Source organism: Martes martes (genome assembly GCF_963455335.1).
Source record: "Martes martes genome assembly, chromosome: 2".
Classification (NCBI taxonomy): domain Eukaryota; kingdom Metazoa; phylum Chordata; class Mammalia; order Carnivora; family Mustelidae; genus Martes; species Martes martes.
The window spans coordinates 34,102,083-34,114,640 of NC_137889.1; the positions used below are offsets into that span (position 1 = coordinate 34,102,083).

Genomic DNA, 12,558 nt, shown 5'->3' on the forward strand with positions numbered 1-12,558 from the left:
GCAAACCGCTTTAGAGTACATGTGATTATTAGAGCTGATGTGGAAAAGTCAGCCTGGCCATTTTTTAACATAATGGAATAGTCCTTAATTAAAATTAAAAAAGTCTTATTTCAGAGGAAATACAGACCCAGAATCGTCAATGAAAATCACCACGATTTTTTGACAAAAAATACACAAGAAAAATAGAAAAATGAAAATATGAACAATCCACCTTGGTGCTATGCAAGAAAACTGCTTTAGGATGCAAGACGTAAGACATGGTTCAAGCTAAGCAAAGAGAGGGCTCAAAATAATTTCAATTCATGTCAAGGTCAATACTGAGTACTGAAAACAAAGTAAGAAACAATTGAATTAATCTAATTTTATAAAGGCGCCAGTAGGAAACAAGGCATTTCCCAAAATGAATGCCTCGGGTAGTCTAATTTTATTGCATTATGGAGTTAGTCAGACCGCTCTGTCCATCTTTGTTTTAGTAGGTGGTATCACCAGTCAGGTGACATCCTCTGACTTCAACGGAAAAGAAACAAACAAGCAAGCAAGCAAGCCAGCCAATACTCTCTCCGAGCTACTTCTCCACAGGTTCTAGTCACCCTGTTTAGTTAGTTGTATTTTCTTTTAGTCATGGGTTGCCACTTCAGATGTCTGACAAAGAAAAAAGACACATCAAGCAGGCAACACAATGAATGAAAAAAAACTTATTTCAAATATACCCAGTCTATTAGGTATGGATTAATTTTTCTTTAAAGATTCTGAACCTGGACCCCAGATCATAAAGGGAATGTATACAGGAAAAGGCCTTCACCTTCCAGATTATTCATTTTACCCTCTGGGATAATAACTCCCTAAGTAATACAGTACTGTTAAATTACTTCTTCCCTGTGTTACAAGTAGGCTATGTAAAGCTAAATACAAGGAATGGGTTTCTTCTACAGGTTAAATTAACTGCGAGAATAGAAATATACATTTAGCTCTTGGTTCTCTGTAGATGAATTATCCATAAGCAATTCTTCAGTTGAGCTGGGTCGCCTTTCAATATCTATTTGGGTCAATCTCCCCAGTCTCCTAAGAGAAGGGCAACTAGTTTTCATAACATCTTAATAAAAACATTTAAGAAACAAAAGGACAGCATAGACCCTAAAATCAAAATTTTAAGTGTCAATTTCTTGGTCTCCCTCTTTTAATAACCTACTCTTGTTTTTTAGCTGAAAGTTCAGAACAATTTACATCACATCTATTCTTTTCTAACCTGAATGGTAGTTCTACATCAGGAAAAAGAGAAAGAGCCTTTGGAATATCTTTCTATATATAAAGCAAAATCCTAGCCCTTCAATTTTAATAACCCACAGATATATGGAATGTGTGAGAATTTATTCAAGGAGAAGAGTAAGTAGGTAAGAATTTGTAATAATGGAATTATTTTAAGCCCTTTTTAATAATGTTGCAGCCATATGAAGACACAATCACAACCACCAAGGTAGAATTTACCAAAAGCAACAGATGGTGCTTGACAGGCATACATTTCCCCCCTTCATTTAAAGAGAAAAAAAAAAAAAGGAAATGCAAAAATAAAAGAGATAAACTATTTTGATTATTACCTTTCTCACATTTCTTTTTGGAAGCTGACGAAGAAGGAATCATAGGTAATTTCATCAACTCTGCACGATTTGATTCATTCAGTAGGTAGTGGGACTTATAGGCATATGAACTGAACATGGGGTCTGAATGGTCCTGAACTATCAGCCCTATACGAAACAAACAGAAAGAGATGAGCTGCAATGAAACTACCCATGATTCCATGAGGGAAAAAAAATAAACCAACACCTATTATGTAGCTGTGCTAAAAGTTGGGGGTGGGGGGAAGAGAATATGAAGAAAAAGAAAGATCTGATAGAAGAGTGTTGCCAGAATTGTTTAAGGGAGTTTGAGCTACTCAGTGCCTTATTCCTTAAAAACCTACACACCCAAAAGAAAACTGCAAGTTAATTTGGAGATATAAACTGCATTTGACATCATACTTAAAACCCCCTATGGAAGACAAAGCTATATTCCTTAATATTTACAAGTACTATGATGACAATCCAAAGAAATAAAATGACATATCACCTAATAGCAAATAAGAGTTATTTATATAACATGGTAGAGACACCACCTTCAACGTATCAAGTAATACCGAAAGGCAGAATTGAGTCTCTCCTGTTCTCTAGTCATATCTTGAGATAATCTCAAATAAATTCTAGCTTTCTCTGCCAGAGAATGAAGCTGTTCTCTATCAGCATGATACATGATTCTAAAGGAGCCATAATTTGTTGAACTTCACTAAGGTAACGCAAACCATTTACACTTTTTCCCTGCCATGATATAAAGTGATAACCAACCCAAGGGTTTCTTAAGACAGTTCTTCTGACCTACCAATCCAGCTATCCTATTTGGAGGGAAATAGAAGATCTGCTCTAACCCACTTGTGACACCCACTTTTCCTCTCCCTCCCATCCACTTACCCTTTGCTGAGTTCATTACAGGCCACTCCTAAACCTAGGGAAGTAAGACCAGGGAGCATTTCTCTGTTTCGTGATTAGACAGTTTACAGTGATCTGGACTTCACAATACAGATCATGACAGCAGTTTTATAGAGATCATTTTGAGAAGAGGTAAGAGTTTTGTTTTTAAAGGGGTTACCATTTACTTTTTGCCATCGGTGCTACCCTACACTGAGAAAGATTTAAGAAACATCTCTGACCTGGAGGACAGAATGGAACTTAAAATTGCTAACTGGTAATAGCATAAAAGTCTTCTAAAAAAGGTTATATAATGTCAAAAGAATTTTATGTATTTAATAGAGAGAAGCACTGTAGTGTAAAAAACAGTGGGACTGAAATGAGAAAGATCAGGTGCAAATGTTAGTCCCTCTATTTAAACTTCTGCGACCTTCAGGTAAATGATGTAATCTGTGCTTCAGTGTTTTCATCCATATAAAATGGGAAAATAACTCCTTAAGGCAACTGTAACAGTTCAGTCGGATTGCATATCCAGTAGAGTTTGATTTACAGATACCAAAAAATTGTTAGTATTTATTAAAATGAAAAGAAAGCCCTAATCTACCTTCTCCATTATAAATTACCATTACGAAGAAAGGGAGAGAATGTTAAGTAACTTGATTTTATAACATCCACCACCACCACCATCCCCCACCTGCCCAGATTGGAAGGAATCCCTAAAGGATGTACGTACACTACACTGAAATATGACTGAACATTCTTCTATGGCACCATGAGGGTCAGGGGAGGAGCAATGTTCCTCTGAACTTTGAAACATTTCTAAAAACATTTCTAGATATTTATTCAGTCCTTAAGAATTAGCTAAATGAGGGGCGCCTGGGTGGCTCAGTGAGTTAAAGCTTCTGCCTTCGGCTCAGGTCATGATCTCAGGGTCCTGGGATGGAGCCCTGCATCGGGCTCTCTGCTCAGCAGGGAGCCTGCTTCCTCCTCCTCTCTCTCTGCCTGCATCTCTGCCTACTTGCGATCTCTCTCTGTTAAATAAATAAATAAAATCTTAAAAAAAAATTAGCTAAATGATTTTAAACAACCAATAACCATGAACTAAGAGAAAAATCCTTTGTGAGGAGGGCAAAACTCCACATAAGGCAAGAAACAAAAGCAAAATGAAGTTTTTTAATACCAAAACATACACAATTAAAGCTTCCTTTTTTATGTGTGGATTTAGTACAATCAGGTCTCTCTCTCTTTTTTTTTAAGGAGACCTCTGTAAAAACTGACGAAAGAACACATATTATTTACTTGTAAAAACTGGTGACTTAGCCTTCTCAAATCCCAACATCTGATCTATTTAGAATAAATTTCTATAAACTGCTGGAAAGGAAAATGAAAGTTTCTCTTTACTGTACAAAGTTTCATAGTTAAAATATTTGAGAATTAAATAATCTTGATTACACAGGCATTTAAATACAGTATATCTTTCAGATATCTGTCAAATTGATAAGATACAAATACAGATCCTGTAAAACATGAGTTTTCCCCTCATTTGCATTACTTCAAGCTTTTAATCATGGCATTTAAGTTAAACTTATAATGGTTAGTCTCTATAAAACTAGGCTCCTTGACAAAGGGCCATTTTTCTGCCTGTCTTAAATTGAAAATACCGGTTTTAAATGTTTCTCAATTGTTGAATGAAAAGAAAGAAGTGGTTAATGTACTGATGGTACTTGATTCAGAATGTACTCCAAGTAAACCAACATGATAATTATAAAGTTGACACTTAAAATGTTGGCTCAGGGGTGCCTAAGTAGCCCAGTCAGTTAAGTAGCTGCCCTGGGATCAAGCCCCACATCTGGCTCCCTGCTTGGAGAGCCTGCTTCTCCCTCTGCCTCCCCACCCCTCTGCTCATGCGCATTCTCCCTCACTCTCTCTCTTGCTGTTGCTCTATCTCAAATATATAAATTTAATAAAATAAAATGCTGGCTCAGTTACACACTCTCTAGCATGAGCCCTAGTAAAAAGCAAGTAATATTAAGTGCCCAGCAACACAGAATAAAACGTTTACAAGGCGATAACAGACTTCATGTTATCACTGACACTCATCTGTGTAAAGTCTCTAAAGCTAGCCATTCAGTTGATAACTCACTACTTCCAAATTACCAATACTTTCTTGGGCATGGGGAGACCGTAAAGACATCAGGGGTGACTTTTTATTTCTTTGGATGATTTTGAATCCTTTCCACCACCTATTGTAATGTGGCACAAAACATTTCAGACCTACTCCTCCAGGTAACAGTCAGGTTTCACAGCAGAATACAGCTATTCTTGCTCTGCTAAAGAAAGACACAATGTTCCCTCTTTAATGGGAAACAGCCCCAGGTGCTCACCACAAACTCTGGCAAACTGAAGGCTGTACATACAATGGACTCAGCTGGCTGCCAGAAGGGCTGCCACTTACTTAATCTTTTACTACCAACCTCCTCTGGCTTTTTTTTAAACAAAAGACACAAAACCAAAACAACTCAAGATCTGTCACACTACCTAAATTCTATTTTAAAATGCTTTATAGTACTTTCACCAAATTAAAAGAACTATCTCCTAAAGCAAAAAACAAACAAAACCAAATAAAACCAAAACCAAACCAAACACCTCATCTTCAGTTTAGTCTAAATATAATTTAATAAGCTTGATATACCTTGGAGTCCTTTCAATTATTTCACCACTAGGGTAAGTTCAGAAAACTTGGCACTTGTATTTAAAAAAACAGACAACCAAAAACAAAAACAAACCAAACTGCATTAGGGGATATTCATTAATTTCTAAAATGTTTAATAAATACTAGAAGTTGTTTTATTATAATACAGCTGAGATACTCTGTAAAACTGAATATTCTGTAATATATTCAACTAAAGAAATTCTATTTTATATTTATCACAAACTCAAGTTCACTCACCCCCTCAGGGACACAATATTGCTCTTACTTGATCAATCTCTTGGCATACTTAAATATCAACAGGTGGCAAGTAAGAAAGCTTGTATTGCTGGCTCTTAGCTACCACCACCACATATGTTGTCTTGGCTGTATCCCATCAGGCCTTCCTCAATGCCAGACCAAAATATGATAAAATACAACATAAACAATTAAAAAATAAATGTGCTCCTCTTGCCTTCCAAGTGAAATCTCAATCAGGCAAAAACTCTGGATTAAAGAATATGACATGGGAAGAATCTACTTTGAATAAAATTGTTTGCAGAAGGGAATAGATTAATCTTTTGATGCTCCATACAGAAACATTAAAAACTTATCTGTAATTCTAAATTATTAAAAAAATGCAGACATTAGAGAAGAATTAATGTTCTAACAAATTGAACGTTTAATGTTACAAAAGGGACTACTGAAAAGTGTTACTCTCTCGGGGATATTACTGAAACTCTAGTTTGATGGAGAAATATGCCAATGAACTCAAAGAAAGAGAAAGGACTGACACTCACCTCTCGCACAAACGAAACAAAAGCCTACATTTATGGCAGAGGAAGAACTGCTGCTCCGTTTGGAATGATTACTACAGATGAGCATGTAGGAGGATACAAATATGCTGCCGGCAGCAATGCAAGCATCTCCAGAGTGATAGGCTACTGGACATCTCAAACATCGCATCATGCGACCTGTTTAAAGACAAACCAGAAAAAACAAAATCTACATAATTAGGAATCAGCTGGCTATAAATGAGCTTTTTGTATCTGGGCTCTTTTGGGTTTCATGTGATGCTTGTTATGGTAAGATAATATTTTTCTCCATACATGTGGCTCTGTTATTCCTATGCAGGACCCTAAACACAGGACCCATTGAGAGATCACTCAAAGAAAAACTTGTTTGCTCCAGTGCTGGAGAGATGGTGGTCTCAATATCACCTGTGAAAGAAATGTTCAAGGGTAACTTTGAATGTATGGAATTTTCTTCTCATGATCTGAATTAGAACCTAATCTCTACTTACCATGCTATTGTGGCTGAGCAGTTATATCTACAGATGCAGAGATGGATAATTACCTAATACTCTTAAAAATGATGTGCTGCACTTAAAAAGAAAAAAACCTTAGTCCCCCTTTTTAACTGTTTTACCTTTACTTGCTTTGTAGATATCTTTCTCCATGGAACAGGCAGAGCAACAGTGCTGAGGACAGCGGAATCCTTTTGATTCAAAGATGGCAGTGGGGAATTTGCGGACACAGGCTTCATGATAAAATTTCCCACAAGCACCAACAGAGCAACGCTTCACATCTGTACCAGACACTTTACATGAAAAACAAGGGTGCTGTCCTGAAAAATTGATTGAGAAAACACAGATTAAATAAAGCATATTCTTTTTAAATAGAAGCAGCAAATGACATCAAAGAGCTACTCCCCAAAGAGACGGTACTATTATGTATAAGAATTTCACATACAAAAAAAGGTATTGAAAAATAAGTCGTTAAATTAAAAGGTTATTTAATTCATTTTTAATTTTAATTTTAGTTAATTTACAGTGCAATACTGGTTTCTGGAGAATTCAGTGATTCATCACTTACATGCAACACCCAGTGCTCATTACAAAAAGTGCCCTCTTTGGGGCGCCTGGGTGGCTCAGAGGGTTAAAGCCTCTGCCTTCAGCTCGGGTCATGATCCCAGGGTCCTGGGATCGAGCCCTGCATCGGGCTGTCTGCTTGGCGGGGAGCCTGCTTCCTCCTCTCTCTGCCTGTCTCTCTGCCTACTTGTGATCTCTCTCTGTCAAATAAATAAATATTTTTTTTTAAAAAGTGCCTTTTTTTTTTTTTAAAGTGCCCTCTTTTAATACCCATCACCCATCTAGCCTATTCCCCACCACCTCTCTCCATCACCCAGCAGTTTATTCTCTATAGTTAAGAGTCATTTATGGCTTGTTTCCCTCTCTCTTTTTAGTTTTCCCCCTTCCCACATGTTCATCTGTTTTCTTTCTTAAATTCCTCATGAGTGACAGTATATGGTATTCGTCTTTCTCTGACTTATTTCACGTACCATAATACACTCTACCTCCATCCACACCATTGCAAATGGACAGATTTCATTCTTTTTGATGGCTGAATAATATTCTATTACACACACACACACACACCCCCTACATCTTCTTTATCCACTCATCAGTTGATGGGACATTTGGGCTCTCTCCATAGTTGGGCTCTTGTTGAAAATGCTGCTTTACACATTGGGTGCACGTATCCCTTCAAATCCGTATTTTGTGTCCTTTGGGTAAATACCTAGTAGTACAATTGCTGGATCATAGGGTAGTTCTAGGTTGTGAGGAACCTCCAAACTGTTCTCCAGAGTGGCTGCACCAGTTTGCATCCTAACAAGAGGGTTACCCTTTCTCTGCATCCTTGCCAACATCTGTTGTGTCTTGTGTTATTAATTTCAGCCAGGTGGTATCTCATAGTGGTTTTGATTTGTATTTCCCTGATGATGAGTGATGTTGAACATCTTTTCATGTGTCTGTTAGCCATCTGGATGCATTCTTTGGAAAAGTGTCTATTCATGTCTTCTGCCCATTTATTAAATGGATTATTTGTTTTGGGTGTGAGTTTGATAAGTTCTTTATAGATTTTGGATACTAACCTTCTATCAGCTATATCATTTGAAAATATCTTCCCCTATTTAATAGGCTGCTTTTTAGTTTTGTTGATTGTTTCCTTCGCTGTACAAAAGATCTTTATCTTGACAAAGTCCCAATAGCTCATTTTTGCTTTTGTTTCCCTTGCCTATAGCAACATGTTCAATAAGAAGTCACGAAGGCTGTGTTCAAAGAGGTTCCTACCTGTGTTTTCCTTTAGGACTTTTATGGTTTCCTGTCTCACACTTAAGTTTTTCATCCATTTTGAATTTATTTTTGTGTATGATGTATGAAAGTGGTCCAGTTTCATTCTTTTGCATGTGGCTGTCCAGTCTGCCCAACACCATTTGTTGAAGAGACTGTCTTTTTTCTATTGGATACTCTTAACTGCTTTGTTGAAGATTACTTGACCATACAGTTTGTGGGTCCATGTCTGGGTTCTCTGTTCTGTTCCACTGATCTATGTGTCTGTTTTTGTGCCAGTACCATACTGTCCTGATGACCACAGCTTTGTAATATAGCTTGAAGTCCAGAATTGTGAGGCTTTCAGGATTGCTTTGGCTATTTGGGTCTTTTGTGGTTCCATACAAATTTTAGGACTGCTTGTTCTAGCACTGTGAAAAATGCTGGTGGTATTTTGACAGGGATTGCATTAAATGTGTAGATTGTTTTCAGTGGTACAGAAATTTTAACAATGTTTTTTCTTCCAATCCATGAGCATGGAATGCTTCAAGGGTTATTTAATAAATTTGGCTAGAATAATTGATCTGCTAGAATAATTGATCATCAATTTGGAGATAAGGCACTAAAAAAAAAAATTTAGATCTTCACTTCTCACTTGATAATAAAATTAATACATAGAAAACCCAGAACAGAATTTTTCAACATATGGGAGGTGAGAGTGGGAAGGTCTTCCCAACCAAGAATAAGTAAAAGAAATTACCAAAGACAAGACAGATTCCATTAGTCACTTACAATTTCCATATGTAAAACAGACATAAAATGAAAACTCATAATCCTAATGTAAAACAGAAAATCACAAATACGCATCTTATTCAAACTGTGGTAAATCAAGAACAAAGAGAACAAAGAAAAATAAAATTTATTTATTAAAACAAATATTAATAATACCCAGAGAAAAGACAATGAATGACCTTCTAAGAAGCAACAGTAAGACTGAGAGCTGATAGCAAGGGAAAAATGGAAGTCAGAAAACAATGGGACATTATCTCTAAAGGGCTGAAAGAAAACTGTTACTAAGCCAGCATTTTATATCCAGTAAAAGCACTCTCCAAGAATGAAGTGAAATTAATATACATTGGGAAGGATTAAAAAACCCAACAGTTGTTTTTTTTTGAAAAAGATTAATAAAACTGATATCTCTGGCAAGAGTGACTAATAAAGGGAGAAAAGGCACCAATATTAACAATATGAGAAATGGTACATCACTACAAATCTTACAACTATTAAAAAAACAAAAGGATATCACTACATTTTTGTCAATAAATTTGAAAATTTACATGAACGGATAGATTCTTAAAAATGCATAATTACCAACACCCATGAATAGTTCTATAAATTATTTAAAAATTGAACCTATAATTAAAAGCCTTCCTACAAATAAAACTTTAAGCTCAGAAGGTTCTACAATCTGCCAAACATTTAAAGCTAGAAATAATGTCAACTAGAATAGAACAGGTAAAAAAGAAGGAACAGGGCAGATGTGGAAAAATACATCACATACAGAGAAAATATATGCAACAAATAAGCAAAGGTAACTGAACAAGATTTATAGAGAACTATGAATCAATATAGAAACAGAACAGCCTAATAAAAAAGTGGGCAGGAATGCCTCGCTGGCTCAGACTGTATAGCATATGACTCTTGATCTTGGGTGGTGAGTTTAAGCCCCACATTGAGCCAGAGGGCCTACTTAAAAATGACTGACTGACTGAATGAATGAATAAATGAATAAATAAATAAACAAACAAACAAACAAATAAAGTGGGCAGAATATGAAGAAGCAGTTTACAGAAAGCAGAAAGACAAACAGCCAATAACATGTGAAAAAAAAACCCTCAACTTCACTAGTAATCAGATAAATGCTAATTAAACCCAAGTAACATTTTAAAAATTCATCAAACAAGAAAAAAGTGTTTGATGATACAAACTGTGGATGGAGTACAGGAAACAGGTGCTCTGATATATTGTTAGTAGGAGTTCAGGTTGGAAGGAACTACCTTAGAAGGCTACAGAGCAGTATCCATCAATTGTACATTCACTTTCTGTGACCTAGAAGTTCTGCTTTTGCTATCTATGTCAGGGAAGACTTGTACATGTAAAAGCATGTTGACTGAAGCACTGTTTGTAAGTGCAAAGAACTGAAAGCAACTCGAATGTTCTTCAACAGGAGAATAGTAATATATGCACAGAACTGTAATATATGCATACTATGGAACACTATGTAGTAAATTAAATAGAATGTATTTGTATTGACATAAAAAGAGCTCCAAGATAGTGAAAAAAGCAAGCTGCAGAACAATTAATACATTTCTGTTACCATACACACAAAAATGTTACATATGTGTGTGTAGGTGTGTGTGGGTGTGCACACACCTGTTTGAACTATAATTATAACATTTTCATAAGATGGTATTTATATACTATCTAATTAGAAATAAATTTAAAATACTAACAAATGCAAGGAACATCTTTACTACCACAATACACAAATAGACAAACCATGAACCGATCATTCACTAGACACTCAATAAAGATACAGAAAAAAATGTTTAGTTGTAAACAAAGAACTGCAAATTATAACATTTTTGTTACTTCTTTTGTTATTCTTTGAAGGTAATTGTCCTTTATGTGGGTAATTTTCTGCCTCTTTTATTAGGATAGGAATTTTCACTGTGTACCCCTTTTACGTACAGAATTTTAAATGATTATTTACTGGCTATTTGGATATCATCTTTTGGAAAGTGTTCAAGTCTTTTGCCCATTTTTCTTATAATGCTATAAAAAATCTGAAAAAAAAAAAAGGAATAGTTTTTTTCTGTTAATGAAATAGTTTTTTGTTTTGATTTTTTACAGAAAGATTTTATTTTGGAAGTACCTGACCTTTACAAATTGAATTATAAAAGAATTATAAAAAGGAATTATAAAAATTCTTTAAAGGGGCGCCTGGGTGGCTCAGGCAGTTAAGCCTTTGGCTCAGGTAATGATCCTGGAGTCTCTGGATAGAGCTCCATATCGGGAGTCTGCTTCTCCCTCTGCTCCTCACCCTGCTCTTGTGCTCTAACAAATAAATAAATAAAATCTTTGGAAAAAAAAAATTCTTTAAAGTTAGTACTTACAATTTTGATGTTTAAATATGTATCTTTTAAACTGGCTTTGTTGTAAATAAAGTATGGTAAGGTTTTATTGGTTGTTGTCTTGTTACAAATCTATAATTTCAAATTATATATTAACATGTATGTATATATGAAAGTGATAGTATTATTTTAAAAATAACTGAGAAATTTAAAAAATTAAAAAATTTTAAAGATTAAACTTTGCCAAAATGATTAAATTGCCCTATTAAAAAAAAGGCTTTTATTTGCATAATGATCAAAATAGGTCTAAAATAAACAAAAACTGTTATAACCAGTGACACTGTTATACTAATAGCTGAACTATCAAACCCCTTTAAGACTTAAGTTTAGAGCCCTAGGATATGAGTGCTTCTAATATTCTCCCTTCACAGTAGGACAGGGTCTTCATTTATAATAATTAATAAGTAAACTTGATTATTATACATTTTATTCACAAGGTCAAATGAAAGTGCTTTCTTTTGTCTTAAACAATAATAAGTAATAGTATAAGGGGCACCTGGGTGGTTCAGTGGGGTAAAGCCTCTGCCTTGGGCTCGGGTCACAATCTCAGGGGCCTGGGATGGAATCCCGCATCAGGCTCTCTGCTCAGCAGGGAGCCTGCTTCCCCACCCCACCCCACCCCCGCCCCCGCTCTCTCTCTGCCTGCCTCTCTGCCTACTTGTGACCTCTGTCTGTCAAATAAATAAATTAATTAATTAATTAAAAAAAAAAAAGTGATAGTCTAAGAACTTACTAGGTATGTATCCTATAATACTTTCTATATGCAAAGTATCTGTCTTTTGATAAACGGAAGAAAACTTTCTAAATGATCTTAAACAATGGTTTGAAACTTTTACTCCTAATCTGTTAGAAAGATAACAAATTAGTATCAAAGTAATTTTCATGTAATAATAAATAAATCAAAAGCAATTTTTAAAGATTTTATTTATTTATTTATTTATTTATTTATTTATTTCAGAGAGAAAGAGTGTGTGTGTGTGTCTGTCTGTCTGTCTGTGTCTGTGTGTGAGAGAGAGAGAGAGAGCGCACGTGCAAGGGGAAGGGCAGGAAGGAAGGAAAGTAAAAGAA

General features: G+C 35.5%; 1 protein-coding gene across 1 annotated transcript in view; it reads right to left on the minus strand.

The window, feature by feature from the left end:
* NSD3 (nuclear receptor binding SET domain protein 3) overlaps positions 1-12,558 on the minus strand; it is a 119,132-nt gene that overhangs the window by 22,637 nt on the left and 83,937 nt on the right. Inside the window, exons 14-16 of the mRNA XM_080831345.1 lie at positions 6,613-6,810; positions 5,985-6,158; positions 1,596-1,742 (exon numbers count right to left, since the gene is read on the minus strand). Of these exons, the coding sequence (XP_080687471.1) occupies positions 1,596-1,742; positions 5,985-6,158; positions 6,613-6,810 (519 nt within the window). The remainder of the gene's footprint in view (positions 1-1,595; positions 1,743-5,984; positions 6,159-6,612; positions 6,811-12,558) is intronic.